Below are 21,161 nucleotides of genomic sequence, written 5' to 3'. Positions count from 1 at the left end.
GGACAGAGAAAGCGACTTTGTTTTATACTATGTAGTGATAATTCTCCTCTAAAAGATTGGCAAAATATTTAACTATAATAAAAATTTGAGGTAAATATGAATAATGCACAATTTTCCGTTATTTCAAATAATTAACTGTTTGAAATAACGGTTAAACACAAACTGCACGAATTGAACATTTAATAGTTTTAGACTTACTAATGTATATTGTGTATCAACCTCAGAATTATAATACTGATATTACACGTGTTTTCCATATCAGGGAAGTTTCTTAGAAAAGTTTGTGGAATCACATGTGTTTAATTTCTTTAAATATATCTGCGTAATATATTTTTATATGCAACTAATAAATTCGCTTACAGGGTCTTGCTAGAACTTTTTTCTTCCTGTTCTCTAATAGGGAACTCAAAAATTGCCGTTAAAATCGCTAACTCTAAGCACAGTACCCACTTAATAGTATCTGTAGGGTAGATTACCCTACAGTTTTTAACAAATAAATAGATAGATACTTGCTATCTAGCAATATCTAATCTATACTAATATTATAAAGCTGAAGAGTTTGTTTGATTGTTTGTTTGTTTGTTTGTTTGAACGCGCTAATCTCGGGAACTACTGGTCCGATTTAAAAAATTATTTCGGTGTTAGAAAGCTCATTTATCGAGGAAGGTTATAGGCTATATACCATCACGCTACGACCAACAGGAGAGGAGCCACGGGGGTGAAACCGCGCGCAGCGGCTAGTCAATTAATAAAATATTAAGTCTGGTAAAAACACGGTTTAACCATACTATAAAATTATAAACGTCAATTATAAAAATCTGGCAATGTGCTTTAACGCCATAAAACGAGTAAAATCAGATAAAATAGTCTAAACAGTGGCGTAGAAACGGGAAGGGAGCGAGGCGGAACGGGATCCTAATTAAAATTTTCAGACCGTGACATTTGATATTGAGCGCACATTTGTGTTGTCTTAAAAAGCGCAATTAAACTAGAATTTTTATTAGATTAGCGGACAGGGGAATATAATTTGGAATGCATATTCCTTTAATTTATAACATTTAACATGAAAATTCAGTGTAGAGTCGTTCGACTTTTTGAATACGAAGTTTAAATTATTTTTATACTTGTTTATTTTTTAATAAAACATACCAATAGAAATGGGAAAAAAATTTAATTTTAAAATTTTAGAATACAATGCAATTAGAACATCTGCTTGAATAATGTTGATTAGTTCATTCAAAAGTAATTTATATAATTGTGTTAAGTTTCAATGAAAGTTACATTGCGTTATTTGCAATTAATTGACGGGATTGAAATAAAAAGCTACGTACAAACACATAATATTTTTTTCTTCTCCGTAAGAAAAAGTATCAAAAAGACAAAGCTCATGGGCATTAAAAACTGACGATAGAACTGTCATCGATATACAATTTGACGTCTGTCATCTGTCATCTGTGATTAAAATTACGGATTTGATTTTGAGGTTATAATATTATTGTGGAGTCCACTGTCCAGTGGAGTCTTAAAAATTATATTAAGTCGTCGATAAATAAATAAAACAATGGCTTTTATGCCGTTAAGACTGCCGCTGTTGCGGATGATCACGCAAAGGGGCTCATACTCAACCCTGCTGCAAAGATCGATGGCCTATAAGAGTGCAATTTCTTTAGAAACCCTTTACCCAAATAGTTCTTTAAAACTCACAACACCATCATTCGTAAGTATATAAAACATTCACGTAATGTTAAAAACCTAAATGTAGAACACCGTAGAAGTGAAAATGTATTATAATGTACTTATTAAAAAAATAATTCTGCAACATTACACAGTTACATTATTTTATCAAGTTACATTGTTAATAAGATAAGATATATTATAATATAATAATATAACAAATTGTGTATGTGTTTATAATTCTATTATTGTATAACACTTTACAGACGCCAAATGAGAACGAAAAGTTTTCTGGTTACATCCCCATAGAAAAATTGGATATCAGTTACAGTGCAAGTTCAGGACCTGGTGGGCAAAATGTTAATAAGGTGAGTTTTAAATGTTAATTTATCAATAATTTATTATTTTACTATTATTTATAATGTATATACCTTGTGCAAATATCATGTTGACTTTAAAACTGCTCTCTATATATGTTATTACTTGTATCACTCTTGTTTTGTAATGCTTTATTAATTGTGCAATAAAGTAGTTTTATTTTATTCATACCTTTTTATGATTTAGATTTAACTTTTAATTATTAATCGGTAATAAATTGTTGCCAGGTGCACACAAAAGTGGATCTCAGGTTTAAACTGAGTGAGGCTGAATGGATACCCGCTGATATAAGAGAGAAAATGTTGGAACTGGTGAGTTAAAATTAATTTAATGCACGGAGTAATGTTTAAATTAGATATGGAGGTTGTAATATGTGGGACGAAATAAATATGAAGTAGTACAAGTATTTTACAACATTCCAATATTTCTGTTCTGACTATTATAATTTATAAATAAACTAGTTGTGCTCCGCGGTTTCATTTGCTCCGCTCCTATTGGTCTTAGCGTGATGATATATAGCATTTAACCTTCCTTGATAAATGGACTATCTAACACCGAAAGAATTTTTCAAATCGCCCAGTAGTTTCCGAGATTAGCGCGTACAAACAAACAAACTCTTCAACTTTATAATATTAGTATAGATACATCTAGAAATGAATGGGCTAGATTGTATTTTTGTTTTATATCATGTAGACTGGTCTATATATTGCAAAATAATAAATGTAAAAACAAATACTCGGCTTAATACCTCTTCAACAAAACATTTTTCTTTCTAAATTCTTAGTTCTCATCTACATATAAATAAATTAAATATCTCAATTACAGCATGGCAAGAAATTAACAAAGGAAGGATACATGATCATCCGCTCTGACACAACTCGCTCGCAGCAGCTGAACCTGGCCGACTGTCTGCAGAAACTCAGGACATTGATACGGAATGCTGCTGTTAGAGAGAAGAAAGCCTCGCCGGAGACGGAGGAGAGGATTAGGCAAAGGTAATTTTATAATTTTTATATAGCATAGTAAATAGTTTAAGAATTTTATTGAATCACTAGCTTCCGCCTACCACTTTGTACGTGCATCCCCGTTTTTCCCCGTTCCTGCAAGAATTTCAGGAAATCCTTTCTTAGCGGATGCCTACGTCCTAACATCTACCTGCATGCCAAATTTCAGCCCGATATGTCCAGTGGTTGATAGATCACTATATCGGTCAACTTTGAGTTTTATATATGTTATAGTCAAAGTCCGATACACAGTCTCTTCGCGGAAGGACTGGTTTATCCTAGGTTTGGCCAAGCCATCAGGCAATCCCCGAAATACATTTCAATTTCGCCCTTTGCCTGAAGTATTTTTAGTCAAACCCAGGAGCTCCTAACTTTTCAGTCAAACGTCGAAAGTAAATTATTCTGTTTCGGTTTTGGCCTAGTCAATCCTAGAAGCGACTGCAATTCTCGGTCAAACGTTGATCTGAACATGTTTAAACAGGTTCATAATGTCTCTCGCGGACCGCGGCCGCGGTGTTCCGACTAGGAATGGGTCGTCGACGCATTTTTCATCAACGAGACTAGACCGTTAAATGTCGTTCATCAACTAGTCGATCAACTAGTTAAAATCTTCGACTAGTCGATGTGTAAACTGAAACGAATTGACACGGTCGACCGTAGACAGAGAAACCAATAGACAAATTGATATCTTATGTCGCATTCACACAAGAAAAAGAGCAACTTATGCCGGTGTTGTGTAAAGAAATGAGAGAGAATGATAAAATTTTTTGTTTCACCCAGTGTGCCACTTTTGTCAAGAATAGCAACCTACTTTGATAAACAAAGTTTGACAGCTAGCTATCGTCTTCCTTAAAAATATAGTTTTTACATGTTTTAAGTTACGAAATTCATGGTATGTTTGGTTTCGAATGATTTAGACTTACTGTTAATACTTTATAAAATAATACCATGGTGCGGTGTAGCGTTAAAGGGTGTAAAAGTGATAGTGGAACGAAAATGCCTGGATTGTCTTTTCACTCGTAAGTATGCAACTCTTTATCAGTTTATAGGCCTTCATGATATTTCAGCGTGTTAATATATTGTGTATCACGTGCTGTTGACTTGAATACATTGTTTAAAAACCACAAAAATAACAATTATAAATTTTAACCTAAAAAATTTTGTGTTGCCAACTTTTCTACAAATTGTTACCCACTATTATGGGAAATAATAATATATATTCTGCAGTGTGTATTTAATTAAATATCTGAAATATTCAATGGCTTGTTCCAGTTTTCCTGAACCGGATAATTTACGACAAATTTGGATTGTAGCTACAGGATGAACAGATTGGAAACCAAAACCGAAGGTTAGAAAGTATTACGGCAATCACCACTACCACGACGCTGCCCCGCCGAAGACAATGGACACTCTTGGTTCCAACATTGAACCGGAGGGACGTAGTTAATTAAGTTAGAGATAATTTAAATGTAATTTTTTTATTACAATAAATTAATATTAAGTAAATTTCGTTTTTTTTTGCGCCTTCGCGGGTCGGTCAATATACTTAATTAACGTGTGTACATCTGTAAATACTTACGAAAATAAACATTCTTTTATTTTTTTTTATTTTATTTTATAAAAAATAAAACAAAATATCGTATTTTATAAAAAATAAACAATCGAGTTTTCATCTACAGTATCATTACATACACATTTTCATATGGGATTATGATAATGATATATATTCATATTATATAATATACTAGCTTTCCGCCCGCGGCTTCACCCGCTTTGTCTAAAACATAATAAATTATATAATAATAATTATATGTATAATAAAACCTTCCTCTTGAATCACTCTATCTATTACAAAAAACCGCATCAAAATTCGTTGCGTAGTTTTAAAGATTTAAGCATACATAGGGACATAGGGACAGAAAAAGCGACTTTGTTTTATACTATGTAGTGATAGGTATGTGTATATACATAATATGTATTACCCATCTAAAAGTAATATGTTTATAATATACTAGTTGCGCTCCGCGGTTTCACCCGCGTGGCTCCACTCCTGTTGGTCTAAGTCTTATGGTACAATATAGCCTTCCTCGATCAATGGGCTATCTAACACTGAAAGAATTTTTCAAATCGGAATCAAAGTAGTTCCTGCGAATATCCCTTCCCTCCTCACCTTCACCCCGTCCCGCACTACGCCTCCTCATTGTATTAAACAGTATACCTACTATTTTCTGTAAATTGACACTTTTAAAAATTCATTATATCTTTTGAATGGAATATCGCGGACTTTCTTGTAGATATTGGTCCATTCTATAATACCGTAGAACATTTATTTGTTCTATTTTCAATAGATTCCGCAGCGCACGCGATGACAGAATTTTTATTAAGGATATATTATTGCATTTTTGGAAAGGATATCTAATTTTTTTGAAAATGCAATATAGCCTATGTTGCTCAGTGAAGATGCAGCTTTCTAATGGTGAAAGAATTTTTGAAATCAGTCCAGTAGTTTATGCGTGAAAACCATACATACATACATAATTCCAAACATTTCCTCTTTATAATATTAGTATAAATTAGTATAAACATGTAAGTAATGTGGATATCTCAATAATATCCACTTATGTTATGTGAATAATGATAGAGAGATTTGTATCTTACAAATTGCGGGGTAAATTTTCCCTCACATGGTAACCCTAAATATTGTGACGTATTCTTTTTTATCTCTTTCTGCGACACGCATTGCCGGTGTCTATTGGATTCTCTGTCTACGCGGTCGACCGACGCGCGACGGTATTGGTAATCGAACGTTCGTTACCTTGAACTGAGGTCTACACTCTACATGTAAAATTCCACATTCTTACCACGAAGTTATTACGAATTATAGATTTTCAAAGAATTCAATGTCAGGGTTATCTCTAGTAAAGAAAAAGTCAAAGCTGTTTTTTAACAATTATATATATCACCTATCTATTACCAAGTTTTTGTTTATGTTTTAACTTGTCGTTTTAAGTCGTTAGTTATAGTCGATATTTTAACATTATTCTTTATTGCACATTGTACAAAAGGCGGGCCTAATGCCACACGGCATTCTCTCAAAGCATCTCAAATATAAAAGTGAAAATCACGTAAGCTGACCAATCAGGTGTCAGAACTGGCAGAGTTAAGCGGTTCTTAAGACTTGAAAGCTGCTTAAATGATAAAATGCTTCCAAATATACGAAGATAAGACACTTCATACCTATATCGGAGTTTGACTCGTCAAACCCCGATTTATAATAAAATTGTGTTTTGACGTTTGCCTGACCAAATTAGTCTCTCCCAGGTTTGACGAAAATTGTTTAGTCAAAGGCCGAAAATTTACATTTGTTTGGGCTTTGACTAAGTCATTCAGTCTGACCTGAGTATTGACCAGTCCAACCTAGGAGCGCCGGAGCTTCGGAGTTTGCCTATAACATATATATATAGATTAATTTGTCAATATTGGGTAATTGTCTATGAAGCTATAAAGCTGTACTATTTTGAACATTGCTATGAGATAAACTTTCTAAAATTTATCTCAAACTAAAAATTATAAATGTCCTAGCTTTCCAGTGGTATCATCCAAATAGTCTAACAAAATTTCCATGAGAAAGAGATGTTTCACTATACAAGTAGCCTATATAACGCTCTAGCCCCCTAACTATCTACAGACACTAATTCTTAAACAAAATCGCTCCATTCAAACCAAGAAGAAAAGCAGAAACATTCGTATTTATAATAATAGTCATCATGTTTTGGATAGTATGACAACGGCACGTAAGTTTAGCGCTCACCTTGAAGTTACCGTACAACATTGAAGGTCTTACTTACGTGCCGCGACTTATACCTATTATTAAAAATTATTAATAACATTTCAGGCACTTAAAGGCATCTCGGCTGCGAGTGGCTCTGAAACGCGAGGAGGCCTACAAGCGCGCAGAGAGGCGGCCGCCCACCGTCATGGATTTATGATTTTTCCATTAAATTGGGCATGCTATTAAAATGTTAAATAGCAACATTGCATTGATTTGTGTAGATTAAAAATGTGTGACATGTACAATATGTAATGACGGAATATCATCTCATTGGTATTACTTGGTACATAAAAATTACATGATGTAGTTTGGATATAGCTATTAAATATTACAATAATCTATATGAATATCTTCCATATTATTCTCGAACTATAACGATATTAAGATTAAGTATAAGTACTAGATTCCAAACCTAGGAGCTGTTCTCGAAATTAGAAAAATCTGTCAAACATGAATGTAGATAAGAAATGTATGCAATGTTGCTGTTTTAACTAAGTCGCATTGAATCTATAATATGATGCGGACAAATTAAACATAATATAATATTGTAGTTGCTTTATCTAAATAAAATGTAGCGAGTAAAAATATATTTAAGTATTTGTCCTCAATCAGTATTATAGAAAATGATGACACATGCCCAATTTAATGTGAAAACCACTAAAATATATATGGATAACGATATTATGTTGTATTAGAATAAGCTACTAGAAAATAAAAAATTAGAAGTTTTCAGTGTTCATTTTATTTGCGATTTTCCTACATCTCGATACAAATTGCACGCCTCATAAGCGAAGCGTTGAGGTGGGTACTACTGTCACTTCGCGCAAAACATCTGATTTTTCAAACTTAAAATGTCTTTATGTATCATACATTGCACTTGTAAGATAATACATACACACACATATTAAGAAAAAACACTATTTTTAACGTTCATGATATTTTTGATGTCATTTTTGTTATTTAAACTAGTTAAAAAACAGTTTAAAAAAGTTCTGTCTTGGACGTCCGTGTGTCTGTATGTGCGGATCCTTTTTCTTGTTAACACGATAGCGACCGAAATACTTTACTAATCGAGTCTTTTTTTTTCTCTTACGCTTGAGTACGCTCAGGAATAGAACCCTTTCATTTTTCAGGGTCTGATTCGATGTGGTTTAATTGTTATTAAATAAACAAAAATAATAATTAATAAATATTTATTAAAAAAAATTATGAGGCGTGCACTTTTGGATTTTCCAAATTATTTTGCATTATTCTTGCTCGAAATACCGATTCAGTAAAAAAAGTTTTGTCTTTTTCGGTTTTTCATAATATAATACTTACTTACTACACACTTTATTATTAAAATTGTGAAAACAGTTCTATTTGCAAGTTGCAGAATAAATAACAAATAGTTTTATACTTAATGATTTTAATAAAAATGTTACATTTATTTATAATCTCGAACTTATTAACTAATTTCTATACATATTTATTCCGTAGACATTGTAAAGAAGTATTACATGGGCCCTTTTCACAATTGATAGCGTTGGCCCAACAAAAGATCGTCAAGGTTTGCCTGGTTTGCCGCCATTACGGCGCGGCGCTTACGAATACTAGCTCAATGAAGGCCGATCATAGACATAGTTCATCTGCACTATTGTGATTGCCTCTACTCGCCCAACGCTCCTCATTGTGAGAGGACCCAACACGTATAGTACGTCTATGCGTATCTCAGAGCAATATGCGTATAGTATAGGTGCTCCGTTGCTATAGCAACTTACAAATAAACAAAAAGTGCGCATCATGAAACAAGTCTTGAAAACGCGGCGCTGTCGGCGTCTAGATTATGTTGCCCGCATTTTTTAATTCAAATTCCCCAGAGTTTAGGTAATTAGATGTGTAAAGGGTTATATAAAATACCGCTTCATTGTTTGTCTTGAGAATGGATGTTTATTTATTTATTTTACGCATAAAATCTAAATGATACAGAACAATAATTATAACATTTCTGTGTTATGTTTAAAGGTTTTCTATCGATTATTTAGTACCCATAGCGCAGTTGGCAGTAGTGGTGTGTTCAGTGTGAATTATCTACTCATTAACCGACTTCAAAAAAAAGGAGGAGGTTATCAATTCGGCCGGTATGTTTTTTTTTTTATGTATGTACACCGATTACTCCGTGGTTTCTGAACCGATTTACGTGATTCTTTTTTTGTTCGATGCGGGATGGTATCGAATTGGTCCCATAAAAATTTTATTCGGATAGGCCCAGTAGTTTTTATTTTATGAGCATTTTTGTCTGTATTTGTAAATGTTGCAAGTGCAAGTTTGAAGTCGGCTGTTTTTAATGCAGTTATTGACTTGTTTTTATTTAGTACTAGCGGTCCGCCCCGGCTTCGCCCGTGGTACATATTAACGTTTTCTCTACATAAAAACCATCCTCGTACTTCAAGGAATATAATAAAAAAAGAATTATCGAAATCGGTTCAGCCGTTCTTGAGTTATGCGCTTACCAACACATTTTGCGATTCATTTTTATATATAAGAAGATTTCGATGAAATCCTACGTTTCATCATAGCCCATATTTTCTCAAGGGTTTAATTTACAGTAGTAGGAAGGCAACTCGAGACGTTTCCCTACAATATTGCCGACCCGTCAAATTTAGTTCCCACTTTCACCGTATGACTTCTTTTGTGGCGACTACTCGAAGCTTTCTGTTCCCCAATCAACAATTCATACTTGTTGAATAAAAGGACGAAAGGACGAGGCTTGAAGAAAAGATGTCTTTCCGGGATTTGAGAAGTAAGTTTAAAATTAAATTATTGTTTCACAGTTCCCTACCTACTAAAAGTTAATTATTTTCCACTCCTAACTTCGAAAGCTTGTAAGAATACATAGAATTCTATCACGCAAAAAACGGATGTGCTATCTACTAATTTAATACCTGTGAAAGTCAAGATAGATAGGGAAAAATACATTACTCTAACTGCTGAAATTTAATAATGGACCTTATTCTAACACGAAATAAACGAAATCCAGATTTTAGCGAAGACATGCGAGCGCTAGGTTTTCCAAGACCTATATCCCTGGAGAGTTTCCGGACTCCAAATTGGGAGCTGCTGGAACTCTGTCTCCGCTGGCTGGTGGCCAGGGTGGAGCCGGAGATGATTTTACGGGGGGACAAGAATAGTATAGAACAACGCGTTACCATGGCGGCGCATGCCGTTCAGTTGTTTGTATGTACTGTTTTTATAATCATTTTGGCGAATAAACTAGAATAGAGCAAGATCCGGGCTATCAGACGTAGCGACTTTTCTGATAGGTGAAATCTTAACGATTGAGTAGGTAGTGTTAGTATGTACACGATTAACGATCGTATAGCTTGGTCAAACCAACTTGTTGGTACCAAATTACAACTCAAAAATAAGGCATACATCAGGTAGTACATACGAGTACCACTACCCACTCAATCGTCGATATTTCGTCTGTCAGACAATACGTGTACCTCGAGTGGCACTGGGAACTTGGCTAGAATTAAATATTTTGTATGTTCGTATTTTTTTTCATAAAATTAGAATTAATAAAGGAAATGAAAAAAAATCAATGTAACTACATTGTAAATGCGACAATAATACCATTCTGCTTTCAATTCTAATTTATCTAATTAGAGTATATTTTATCTGTGCATCGCAGAAAGCCCGCGTAAACATCGAGGTGAACGGTTCAAAGCTATACCGCGCGGACGGGTGGGCGGTGCGCGAAATGCAGAAGGTGTCCTCGCTGCTGCGGGAGTCGCTGCTGGCGCCGCCGCCGGACCAGCAGGAGGCCGCCGCGGCAGCACCGTTTGATGTTAGCAACCGCGTGAGTGAGAATAGAGTATAAAATAAAATTCCATAGAGAATATACATAGATATTATTAGATAGTACCTACTTAACTATTTTGTTATCTGTGATTAGTCCCAACAAATAATTTGAATTCAATAAGTTTTAGAGCATTCAAATGATTTTTAATTTGATTCTTTAAAATTTATTTAATATTTTGAAACATTATTTCAATGATAACAATGTTGATCAACGAAGCGTGGCCGAAAATTTTCTTTTCTTAAAAATATTTCAAATAATAATTATAAGTACCTAAGTACTTAGTTATTTAATCTGAACATTTTTTTACGACTAAAACAACCACCTAACAGCTAGCTTATATTTTTTCCTACAATACGTGATTACAATAAAAAAAAGCCTTACAATTTTTATTTTGAAATTGCGTACCTACAGTTGGTACGCTATACAGTTTATTTGATAAATGAATACAAATTAACAGACTGTGCCTCAATTATTTGAATACGATTAAAAAGATTAACTACCTAATTTATTTGTATCGCTTGTTGAAGGAATTGAAAGTCGTATTCATTCCAAATTCTAAACATTTTCTGATCACAGATTTCAATATTTTGATATATATTTTAGAATGTTCGCGTAAAAATCCATACACGTTATTTCAAAATATGATTGTGCTGTGTCAATCTAAGGTTGGCGAAATAAAGGAGGCGCGCACTCTGGCCACGGATATTGTTGCTGAAGGAGCTTATCTGTACGATCTATTTACCAAAGAACTGGAAAATAAGGTATTTAATAATAATTTTTCTGTAAATAGAGTAAATGCTATACAAACTCGATGTTTTAAATATCTTTAAGCATACATTTTGTTGAGAGATAAAATATAGTTAAATTAGGAATATGTAATCAGGTACATGATACTGAGATCTTTTAAAATAAAATTGAAGATTCTAAATCAGTTTTTTGTTGAAATAGTTGACGAAATATACGCATCTTAAGTCGTAATTAATGTCATAGGTAAGTGCTGCCTCTACTTCTCGGAATATCCAGGAAGTAATAATTAAAAAAAAGTGATTGCTATTCAATGTGAAAGTTTTAGACACTTCAATACAACAAACGACTTCAAGACATTGGACAGGACTTGAAAAATAAAATAGAAGTTTAATTATAAAAGACATATTTATTTATTTAACCCTACTGCCTCTTTATCTTTGAAAATCCACGAATAACAGTTTTTTAGTCCAGTAGAGTGAAGCTGCGGGTGGAAAGCTAGTATAAAAAATATAAGAAATTATAAGACTAAACGCTCTTGAAGCAATCATCAATTCATTCATTCATCAGAAAAAATTATTTGTTATGCTTATAAACGAATTTTCACGAAAGTGTAATTCGAAATACAAAAGAGGATTTTAAGTAAATTTCTTGATACCACCATTAATGATTAAACCTAGGATACCCGTTCGCGCGTGCTCTGTTCCTCCCCCGACATGGAAAAGTCCGAGGCCGCGCTACTTAGTGGCATAGACTCCCTCTCGGAGAGTGTGACGTCAGCGCGGGAACAGATCGACAACGTGGCGGCGAGCGAAGCCGCGCTCGATGCGAAGCTAGAGCGGCGGCGGGCCGAGCTGCAGCGCGCTGAGAAGCGGCTGCATACCGTGCAGCAGATCAAGTGAGTGTGTACAGAGCGTGTGACGTCAGCGCGGGAACAGATCGACAACGTGGCGGCGAGCGAAGCCGCGCTCGATGCGAAGCTAGAGCGGCGGCGGGCCGAGCTGCAGCGCGCTGAGAAGCGGCTGCATACCGTGCAGCAGATCAAGTGAGTGTGTACAGAGCGTGTGACTATGGTTGTGATTTTAGACAATAATATAAAGGCCTAAGAATATTTCTAGAATTTATATACATGTATTATTCACAGACCAATGTACCAAGAAGAGTTGTCAAGCGTTCAGGCAGAGATAGAAAAGAAGTGGAGCAGCTACGCGCTGCGATACCGCGCCGTGCAGACCCTCAAACACGAGCTCAGCCTCATCAATGCCGTTCAGAATGAGGTGACAACTCCATACAGATGTAGCCTGTGTCCTTATGACCTGCAGCCGGGGCAATATTGGAATTGGACCCTTAATTGGCTCCTTAATTGTGATGTGTATAGGCAAGCAGCGGCAATTTAGAGAACAACTGAAATTGCTCCGACCGCCGACCAACCGAGATTGTACTAATATCGCCCTTGCGGCCGGTACGTGAGTAGCCGGCATAAAGGACGCGTTGGTATCTTTTCATGGACACTTTTCACAATGGGCACCATTGGCCCAACAAATGATCGGCATGTTGCCGCCATTACGGCGATTATGAATAAACATCTACAAAGACGGTAATAGACATTTAGGCCGTCCGCGTCTACACTATCGTGATTGTCGCTACTCGCCCAGCGCTGCCCATTGTGAAGAGGGCCCATCAGCTAGTGTACTAAGCGTTAAGTTATGTTTGGATTGCAAGTTTCTTATGTATTATCCTATTGTATGTACTCTTCTTCTATCTCATATCGAGAAATTATTAGTGTTTGATTAAAATCAATAAATAATTCCTAATTATTGCATTTAATACACATTCCAGTATAATATATTGGCGTAAAACAACATCGCCGTGGATATGGAGCCATTCCATTTGTATTAAATATAAATACATATTAGAAAGAAAGCTATAAAAAAATGATTACATAATATTAAAGGAAGCCATCAGAGTGGGTACGTCCATCATGGAGCTGATAAGCAAGTACGAGATGGAAGACGTGTTTGCGGACCCCACTGATTCAGGTTGGATTCATTCATTTAATGCTATCCATACTAATATTATAAATGCGAAAGTAACTCTGTCTGTCTGTCTGTTACTCAATCACGCCTTAACTACTGAACCAATTTGCATGAAATTTGGTATTATATAGAGATATTTTGATACCCGAGAAAGGACATAGGATAGTTTTTATCTACTATAACTATGCGGGTTTTTCTTTGACTGCGCGGGCGATGCCGCGGGTGGAAAGCTACTTTATAATAATTATTAATATTAATAGTACCTATTAAGGTTCTTTTATATTAAGTTACTGGTTTTATTTAATTATTTCTTTGTGGTAGAACGTTAAAAATTGGATACTAATGTATGGAATAAATTACGTTTAAAATCCTGCCTAAATTATTATATTTTTGTTCTGTTTTTATTCATATTTGCCCATTAACCTAGCTAGGGAAACATTAGCTTGTATAAATTTTTTTAGTGGCCTTTTTTATATATTTTTTTACTTTTACATGAAAATAAATTGTGAATTGTAATAAATCATTTTTTGTCATCATATTTGCTGCAATGATCATTCATTTTCATGTGTAATTTCAGAGGAGGAGGAGGATGAGGAGCTGGTGGAGGAGCCGCCGCGACCTTCGTCCAGACCTAACACAAGGCTCAGGATTAAAACTGCAGGTAATTAATGTTTGCCATATTTTGCATTACAGCTTATTTATTATTTCTTAATGACTTTTGAAAAGGAGTATTCATTTTGGTCCTTCGAGCCGGATCTATTTATGTGTTTATAATATGATTTTACGATTTTTTAATTGTTTGTTTTAGCAGAACTTTAGCATCATTATTATGATACCTTATGAAGAATTTAAAGTTAATTTGTTTTTTTACGAACAATTATATAATTTTTAACCCACGGCGTGTCTCTGTGGAAAATGCTTTCCAATAGTAAGTTTTTAGAAGTTTGAGTTTATTTCAGTTTTAAACGATTTGAAAGACGCGGCTTCGAATCCCACATGGATCGAACTTTTTTTATTCTTAAAAATATATAATTTAATTGATTTAAATATAAGTAGGTGCTTATGTAATGTGTTATCCCAGGCGCACGTGCCGCCGAGCCGCGCCTGTTCGTGGCCGACCGCGACTCCGTGGACGAGATCCGCGACGAGGGCGACTCGCACTCCGACTCCGATACTGAGTTCGTTGAGGAGCACTTCTTTGGTGAGTACACACACACATACACGGATACATGTAAACGTGCATACATTCACTCACACGTTCTTATAGATACAGATTCAGCGCGCGCGTACACATGCACACACACACACAGGTGTAGACACAGTATATATTCTAATTACATCTTTTGCTTATATTTTTCATAATTGTAATAAAAAAAAATGTTTTAATTTAATCTCCAAAAAAGATATTTATTCTGTATGAAAGACAAATTACATTGTTATTTTGTAAGAATTTTATTGTATGTGTACAAAAAAGTTTTTAATAAAGTTTTTTTTAAGTTTAAAAGTATAGTGCGTACACACGCAAACACAGATATACCGCATTTGCACATACAAGCGCCCTCACACACATGTAGACATGGATACAGTGCACACACATATTTTTTCAATTTGTTTACAAATTCATTTTTTATTTCTCGGCTTTTCCTTGCCCATGTGTATATAATTAACGATTTTTCCCTTGTATATGATTAAAATGCAGTACCTAATTGTAATGTATATATATCAGCGAGCGGTGGTCGTGCGACTCGCTGGTCGCGCCCCAACACGCACACGCACAGGATCGTCAGCGAGCGGGAGTTGGACGGACTCATTGAAGGTATTGTTGCTTGTATTTCATTTATAACTAGCAAACCGGGCGAACTCCGTTTCGCCTCCAGAGACACCTTTTCTTTGCTATACACCTCACGGAGCCCGAGACCTTTCCAACGAATGCAAAACCGTGGAAATCGGTTCGTGCGTTCTGGAGTTATAGCGTCAGGAAGGAAAACCCGACTTATTTTTATATAGTAGATTACTATGCTACAGCCTACACTGTTATTTAGATTTGTGATAAATTTTGACGTATTTAAAATGAGATTTATATATGACTAGCTGTGCTCCGCGTTTTTACCCGTAGTGCTCCGCTCCCGTTCGTCTTAGTGAGATGATATATAGCGAGCCTACCTCGATAAATGAGCTATCTAACACTGAAAGATTTTTTCAAATCGGACAAGTAGCTCCCAAGATTAGCGCGTTCAAACAAACAAACTCTTCAGCTTTATAATATTAGTATGTATAGATAAAACGTAATAACTTTTAAACTCATTCTGAATTTATTGATTGTTTTGTATTATGTGTGTGTCGACTTTACCATCATCATCACTAGCTTATTTAAAAGTTAAGCGACTCATAATATGAACCAGTTATTTTTATTAACATTTTTATACAGTTATCATTTTTTCTTATGACTAGTCTTACCTTAGTCACAAGAAAAGTCTCTTATCCAAAACAAAGTTAACATTTATCATCGCATTTATTATATAAAAATTAATTATTATAGGAGTAGATCACGTGATAGTGGCAGATGAAGCGAATTCCTTGGAAAGTTCATCAGAGAGTGAACTGCGTCTTGCTAGCCCTCGCTTCGGACGGAACTCGGCTCTTAGTGATAATGAGTTTTAACTCTATTTCACTTATAAAGCTTTCATAATATAAAAGATCCTGTGTAACTTGCGATCTAGAATTCAATTTTAAAGTTATACCATGTATCCAATTATTCACTTTTAAGTAATTCTGTAGCTCATATTATAAGGATGTAAAATTAAAAGTGTGGAAAAAAATGCCAAAATCTAATAAAATCCGTAAAAAATTGTGTATATTCAAGTACATTATCTAATATTATTTAAAGAAAAGTCGGTGTATTATTAAAACGTTTATTAAATGTACAAGAAATTCATCTCACAAGTTTAAGACGAATGTGCCAACAACAATGTACTTAGAATTATATTATTAGTACTTTAAAAGCCATAGTTTTCGTTAAAACGATACATATTTTCAATCCTCGTACTATGGTCTTTTTAAGTGTTTACGTCTTATATTTACAATAACTATGTTCTAAGGTTCTTGAAAATTATTTGTAAAATTATAAGAATTTTGACTAATAAAGGACCTACAAGAAATACGTGTTTTATTTAAACCTTAATATAGATATGTATACATTATCAATATTAATTGGTAACGAAATTATAAGCTAGAAAACGGTTCTTAACACTTTAGCTTGCTGATTCAATATAAACATAAATTTATAATTTCCCAAACTATAGTATTAAAAACGTATACAATAAAAGATTATAAACTTAGATACTTAATACAGTATTGAGCAATAAGTTATATTTACAAACCAATGGGATCGCTCGCAATAGATTTGGCACCAACAAGGTACTTGGGACTTCGCAAATGTACACGCCTTTGTGAACCATATAAACGATAGATACGAATTACATTTTTTTAAATGAATACGTCTTACTGTATTTGTGTCTTGGGTAAAAGAACTTGGCGATCAATCACCCTATAAGTCAATCGGGTCAGAGACACTCACACAATATCACGTAAAAAACTACGATTTGCCATCCATTCATTTGATTCACAATAGAATAATGTGTGAAAATAGTTAGTTAACAATACATTCTTAAAAATATTATTAGTAGTTAAGTAGCTTTAGAAATTTGAGCGTTTACTTATAAGCCAAGTTTTTACAAGTTTTCGAACGAATCGAAGTTACGTACAAATTATTTTTCGACTTAACTCTAATTGACTTAATTCTAAAAGACTTAAAGTACGATATAACACAGATATTTGACGATAAAAAAGTTTACATTGTTTCATTAGTAAAGTGAATGTTAGTTTAGTAGATTTCAAAAACCTTATTTAAATTATTATAGTGAGCTTTTCGCTGTGAAAAAAAAACGGATAATTACACGAAAAGAAGTTGTAAATAAAATGCACATTTGATCTTATTTTTAACAGCTGTTTTTTTGGGAATTTGAAATTATTTGGAAATGCAACTTTTAATCTAAAATGCATAAATTATTTTTCTGACGTCTATTCTTCTTTTCAATAAGCGAAGCTTTGGTTTTTTTATACTGTAAGCGAGACACTGGTTTTTTTATACTGTAAGCTTTGGGTTAAAAAAATTAAGTTAGTAAGGTGCATTGTTAGTTTTAAAATTACTCCGAAATATATGTTTAAGTACCTTGAATAAATCAAATATAAAAAGCTAATTGTATAAATCTAATCTAAGAGAAAGACGAACTAAAGAGTATTACAATTCCATCGTTACGTAAAATTTAAATAAATAACAATTAAAGCGTATACAATAATTAAAACAACGACTAACCACATTTCTAAATTCATTCCTAATTATTAAGAATCTAATTTTCAGATTCTCATTTTTAACCTTTTGAACGCCAATGACATCTATAGATGTCATGCGCAATCGTGCCCTGTGCGCCAACGACACCTATACATGCCAAGAAACAGATCATAGATAAATACAAAATAAACATATTAAACCTTTACTTTTACGTGTTTTATTTATACAGTTTATGAACTGAATCCCCAGTTATTACATAATTGTACACAGCAAACAAAATTGCCAAGTAGTTATTCAAATATTTGATGACAAAAAATAACTTAATTAATGGCTAAAAAAGCATGGTCTCTCGCGCCAATGACATGTATACGTGCCTACTAGTGATGTAGTGTAATATTCAAGTAACTTCATTAATTTTAAATTATCTATATAAAATATTATAGATTGTTGATTTTTTATTAAGTATTTTCTATTTTCATGTGATATTTTACAAATAAGTACAAGGCTATTAATGAGCATAATAATTATATAGATAGGTAGGTAAATACAAGGCTGTTAATGAACATAATGATTATATACAATTGTTGATTTTTTATTATTTTTTATTTTATCGTCACAAACACAATGTATGCGTTCTAGCATAATATTTATTGTCCATGTAATGATAAAAATTCGCTTAGGTCCAAAATGTATAAATATCTCTAAAAATCTGTAGGTACTTACCTATTTAGCAGTTTTCAAAATTTATTACCTAATAAGTCTAATCAGTGCAATTAGTATTTGTAATAACTCAAGTATTAAACTAAATGATTGGAAAATAAATATGTAGTTTTAATGCAATTCCCTTTATTTAAAGGTAATAGTTGTTTTGATATTTACAAATAAACACTCCACAATAATACCTATAGTTCATATAAACTTAATAAATAAACTCGATAAGTTATAATAATATACAGCTACACATCCCTAATCAGAAGCGAGAGATTATAAAAAAAAGGATGGTTGCCCGCGCCATTGGCATGTATACATGCCAATGGGGCGTAACTGATAGAGAATAGTGCTGTAACTTGCTGCAATTTTATATGTATTTTTGTATCTCAAAAGGTTGATTTTTTTTGTTGATAGTTGCTATAAATGTGGTCTTAAGTTTTTACAGTAGGAGATGAGGTTAAATAAATATTATTTTTGTGTTATAAGCTGTTTATTCAAATATTCAGACGTGAATTATTATGTTTATCGATAACATTTTGGACTCCCTACTATTTTCAAGGTTATCTCATTGAATTTGTGGCTTGGCGTGGAGGGCACGGCGATGCGTTTTTGCTCTGGCGGTCAAAAGGTTAACTTATAAATACACATATCTAAGTATGTTTGGTTACAAGATACTGTGAATATATTAATCCTAACTGGAAACCGACTTTTTTTATCCTATAAGAGAACTTGAGAAATATAAAAGTAGTCAATCACACACAGGTGATGGTTCTCTTTAATTATAGATTACAAAGTAAACTTATTAACAATATGTTATTTGTCTTCGATTGGCCTATTCTCACTGTTGGCTTTATTTTTTAATCAAAGTTACCTTTGTTGGACGATTATTTTTAAAGATGGTTTGAGAATTATTATGAGTTATTGAAAGAATAAGCTGAGGGGACTCATCCTTTAGTCCTGTTTCACATGTGAAAAGTATAACACAATATTAGAAAAAATTACAAGACATAGACCGAAGACAAGAATATCCGAATTTTGCCTACAGCCTATAAAACACATGTAACAGTGGGACAGTCTATCGCGTGTCCTGCGAGTTAGTAGAGTCGGTGGCCGAGCTGGCCAGCGAGTCGTGCTGCTCCGCCGCGTGCCGGCTTTCGTCGCACACCGCTATGAACTGCTCGGCGTAGGCTCTGCAATGAGAATAAAGAAAATAAAAAAATAGATTCAGGACTATTCCGGAGTACGGGATACGAGGACTTTTATTTACGGTCCGTATTTAAAAGCTCCTATAGAGCAAATAGAGCATTTTCATTCTTCACGGATATTCCAAATACATGCAACAATAAATTGGAATATATTCACAAAATTATAATATTAAAACAGCTTGTACAACAAACAGCTTTATTTATATTAATTGATTAATTGTATTTGAAACTATATCAAAATATATTTAATTTACAGATACACATTAGCCGAATTACTGAAATTGATACTGAAGATTATACAGTACCTTTATTAGGTGTAATATCTTATAGAAATAAATAAATAACATAAATAATAGTTACCTATCGAGCCCCGTATAGGTCCTCTTGAGGTCAGCGTCAGACGGTCGCTCACGGTCCGCTCGCCGCTTGCGATGGATGCGCTCAAGCGAGCGGGTGAGCGAGTCCCGCTCACGCGCCTGCCGCCGCCGCTCGTGGCGGACTGCGCGCGGTGAGCGGCGCCGCCGCATTCGCTGCAAATATTTTATTAGATATTTTAGTTAACGTTTGTTGCTCTTAAGTCTTAACTTTTATTTAATACAACCAAATATGAAATAATATCAATAAAAATTTTAAGAAAAATTCTGGTGAGAGGTTGTGGTTGTGAAATGAGTGGTTTTCCCCTATAAATAGGTTTTCGTTTGATTTTGAATGACAATAAATATATTCTTTTGAGATATTAGTTTATACGTATAAATTTCCATTTATACAAATACGCAAATATTATTTTAATTTTACATACCCAATGTTTAGTAGGAAGCTTTCAATATTTACTTTCAAACCTTTTTAATCCAAGCAAACCAAGATGAAGCACTATCACATAAATACTTACCGTATCATGAATAGGATAGTATATCTGGGCGGGCGGCGCGTAGGGCGCGGGCGGCAGCGGCAGCGTGGCGTAGCGCGGCGACACCACCATGTTCACCGGCATCCGGCCCAGCTGCGAACAGAAATTTGTTAAATTAGATATTTGTAGAACCTGATTGTATATTATTATCACGATGAGTTCGGAACTGTTGTAGAGAAATAATATTGTTGTAACCAGTTTATTTTATAACATAGCTAGTAGGTACCTAAAGAAATATTAAAAAAATATATAATTTCATTTGTAATGACACTTAAAAGTTAGGTTATAAAATATAAGAAAAGCATCCTAACTTTCCACAATATTTAAAAATCAGCAAGCATCAGCTTCAAATAGGGTAAAATAGTTTTGCAACAAGCTCTAATATAAACACTAGTCACGTCCGGGCATCGAACCCGCGGCCTTCTGAACCAAGCGACTGAGCCAAGTCGGCCACGCATTAACATATTACGTTCAC

The 21,161-nt window shown here is 34.1% G+C and overlaps 3 protein-coding genes across 3 annotated transcripts in view; 2 read left to right on the top strand and 1 right to left on the bottom strand.

Moving 5' to 3' along the window:
• The first annotated feature begins 1,453 nt into the window (after positions 1-1,453).
• LOC149486254 (large ribosomal subunit protein mL62) lies at positions 1,454-7,620 on the top strand. Its single transcript, XM_089697938.1, has 5 exons — positions 1,454-1,717; positions 1,941-2,042; positions 2,280-2,363; positions 2,878-3,047; positions 6,952-7,620. Exons 1-5 carry the CDS (start codon positions 1,562-1,564, stop codon positions 7,043-7,045), a joined length of 606 nt encoding a protein of 201 aa, XP_089554064.1. The 5' UTR covers positions 1,454-1,561; the 3' UTR covers positions 7,046-7,620.
• Positions 7,621-9,254: 1,634 nt separating this feature from the next.
• Cluap1 (clusterin associated protein 1) lies at positions 9,255-16,315 on the top strand. The gene is made up of 11 exons (XM_089697773.1): positions 9,255-9,670; positions 9,908-10,104; positions 10,562-10,729; positions 11,398-11,493; positions 12,157-12,374; positions 12,621-12,753; positions 13,431-13,515; positions 14,090-14,173; positions 14,594-14,713; positions 15,239-15,328; positions 16,052-16,315. Exons 1-11 carry the CDS (start codon positions 9,649-9,651, stop codon positions 16,171-16,173), a joined length of 1,335 nt encoding a protein of 444 aa, XP_089553899.1. The 5' UTR covers positions 9,255-9,648; the 3' UTR covers positions 16,174-16,315.
• A 95-nt stretch (positions 16,316-16,410) lies between these two features.
• LOC149486250 (uncharacterized) overlaps positions 16,411-21,161 on the bottom strand; it is a 38,834-nt gene continuing 34,083 nt past the window's right edge. The window contains exons 5-8 of the mRNA XM_089697728.1: positions 20,669-20,779; positions 20,140-20,309; positions 19,209-19,764; positions 16,411-17,947 (exon numbers count right to left, since the gene is read on the bottom strand). Coding sequence (XP_089553854.1) covers positions 19,650-19,764; positions 20,140-20,309; positions 20,669-20,779 — 396 coding nt within the window. The 3' untranslated portion in view covers positions 16,411-17,947; positions 19,209-19,649. The remainder of the gene's footprint in view (positions 17,948-19,208; positions 19,765-20,139; positions 20,310-20,668; positions 20,780-21,161) is intronic.

This window comes from Colias philodice, chromosome 8, assembly GCF_061535455.1.
Source record: "Colias philodice isolate Cphi_HAF_F1 chromosome 8, ilColPhil1 Martin Lab GWU primary, whole genome shotgun sequence".
NCBI classification, from domain to species: Eukaryota; Metazoa; Arthropoda; class Insecta; order Lepidoptera; family Pieridae; genus Colias; species Colias philodice.
Note: the sequence above shows the minus strand (reverse complement) of the source record. Positions and strands in the feature narration are given on the sequence as shown.

Bases quoted from the DNA above. Each gene is read 5' to 3' on its own strand.
- LOC149486254 (XM_089697938.1), top strand. From the start codon at position 1,562: ATGGCTTTTATGCCGTTAAGACTGCCGCTGTTGCGGATGATCACGCAA. The intron at 1,718-1,940 runs GTAAGTATATAA...AACACTTTACAG, and splicing joins AACTCACAACACCATCATTC to ACGCCAAATGAGAACGAAAA. The intron at 2,364-2,877 runs GTGAGTTAAAAT...TCTCAATTACAG, and splicing joins GAGAGAAAATGTTGGAACTG to CATGGCAAGAAATTAACAAA.
- Cluap1 (XM_089697773.1), top strand. From the start codon at position 9,649: ATGTCTTTCCGGGATTTGAGAA. The intron at 13,516-14,089 runs GTTGGATTCATT...GTGTAATTTCAG, and splicing joins TGCGGACCCCACTGATTCAG to AGGAGGAGGAGGATGAGGAG. The intron at 14,714-15,238 runs GTGAGTACACAC...TATATATATCAG, and splicing joins CGTTGAGGAGCACTTCTTTG to CGAGCGGTGGTCGTGCGACT.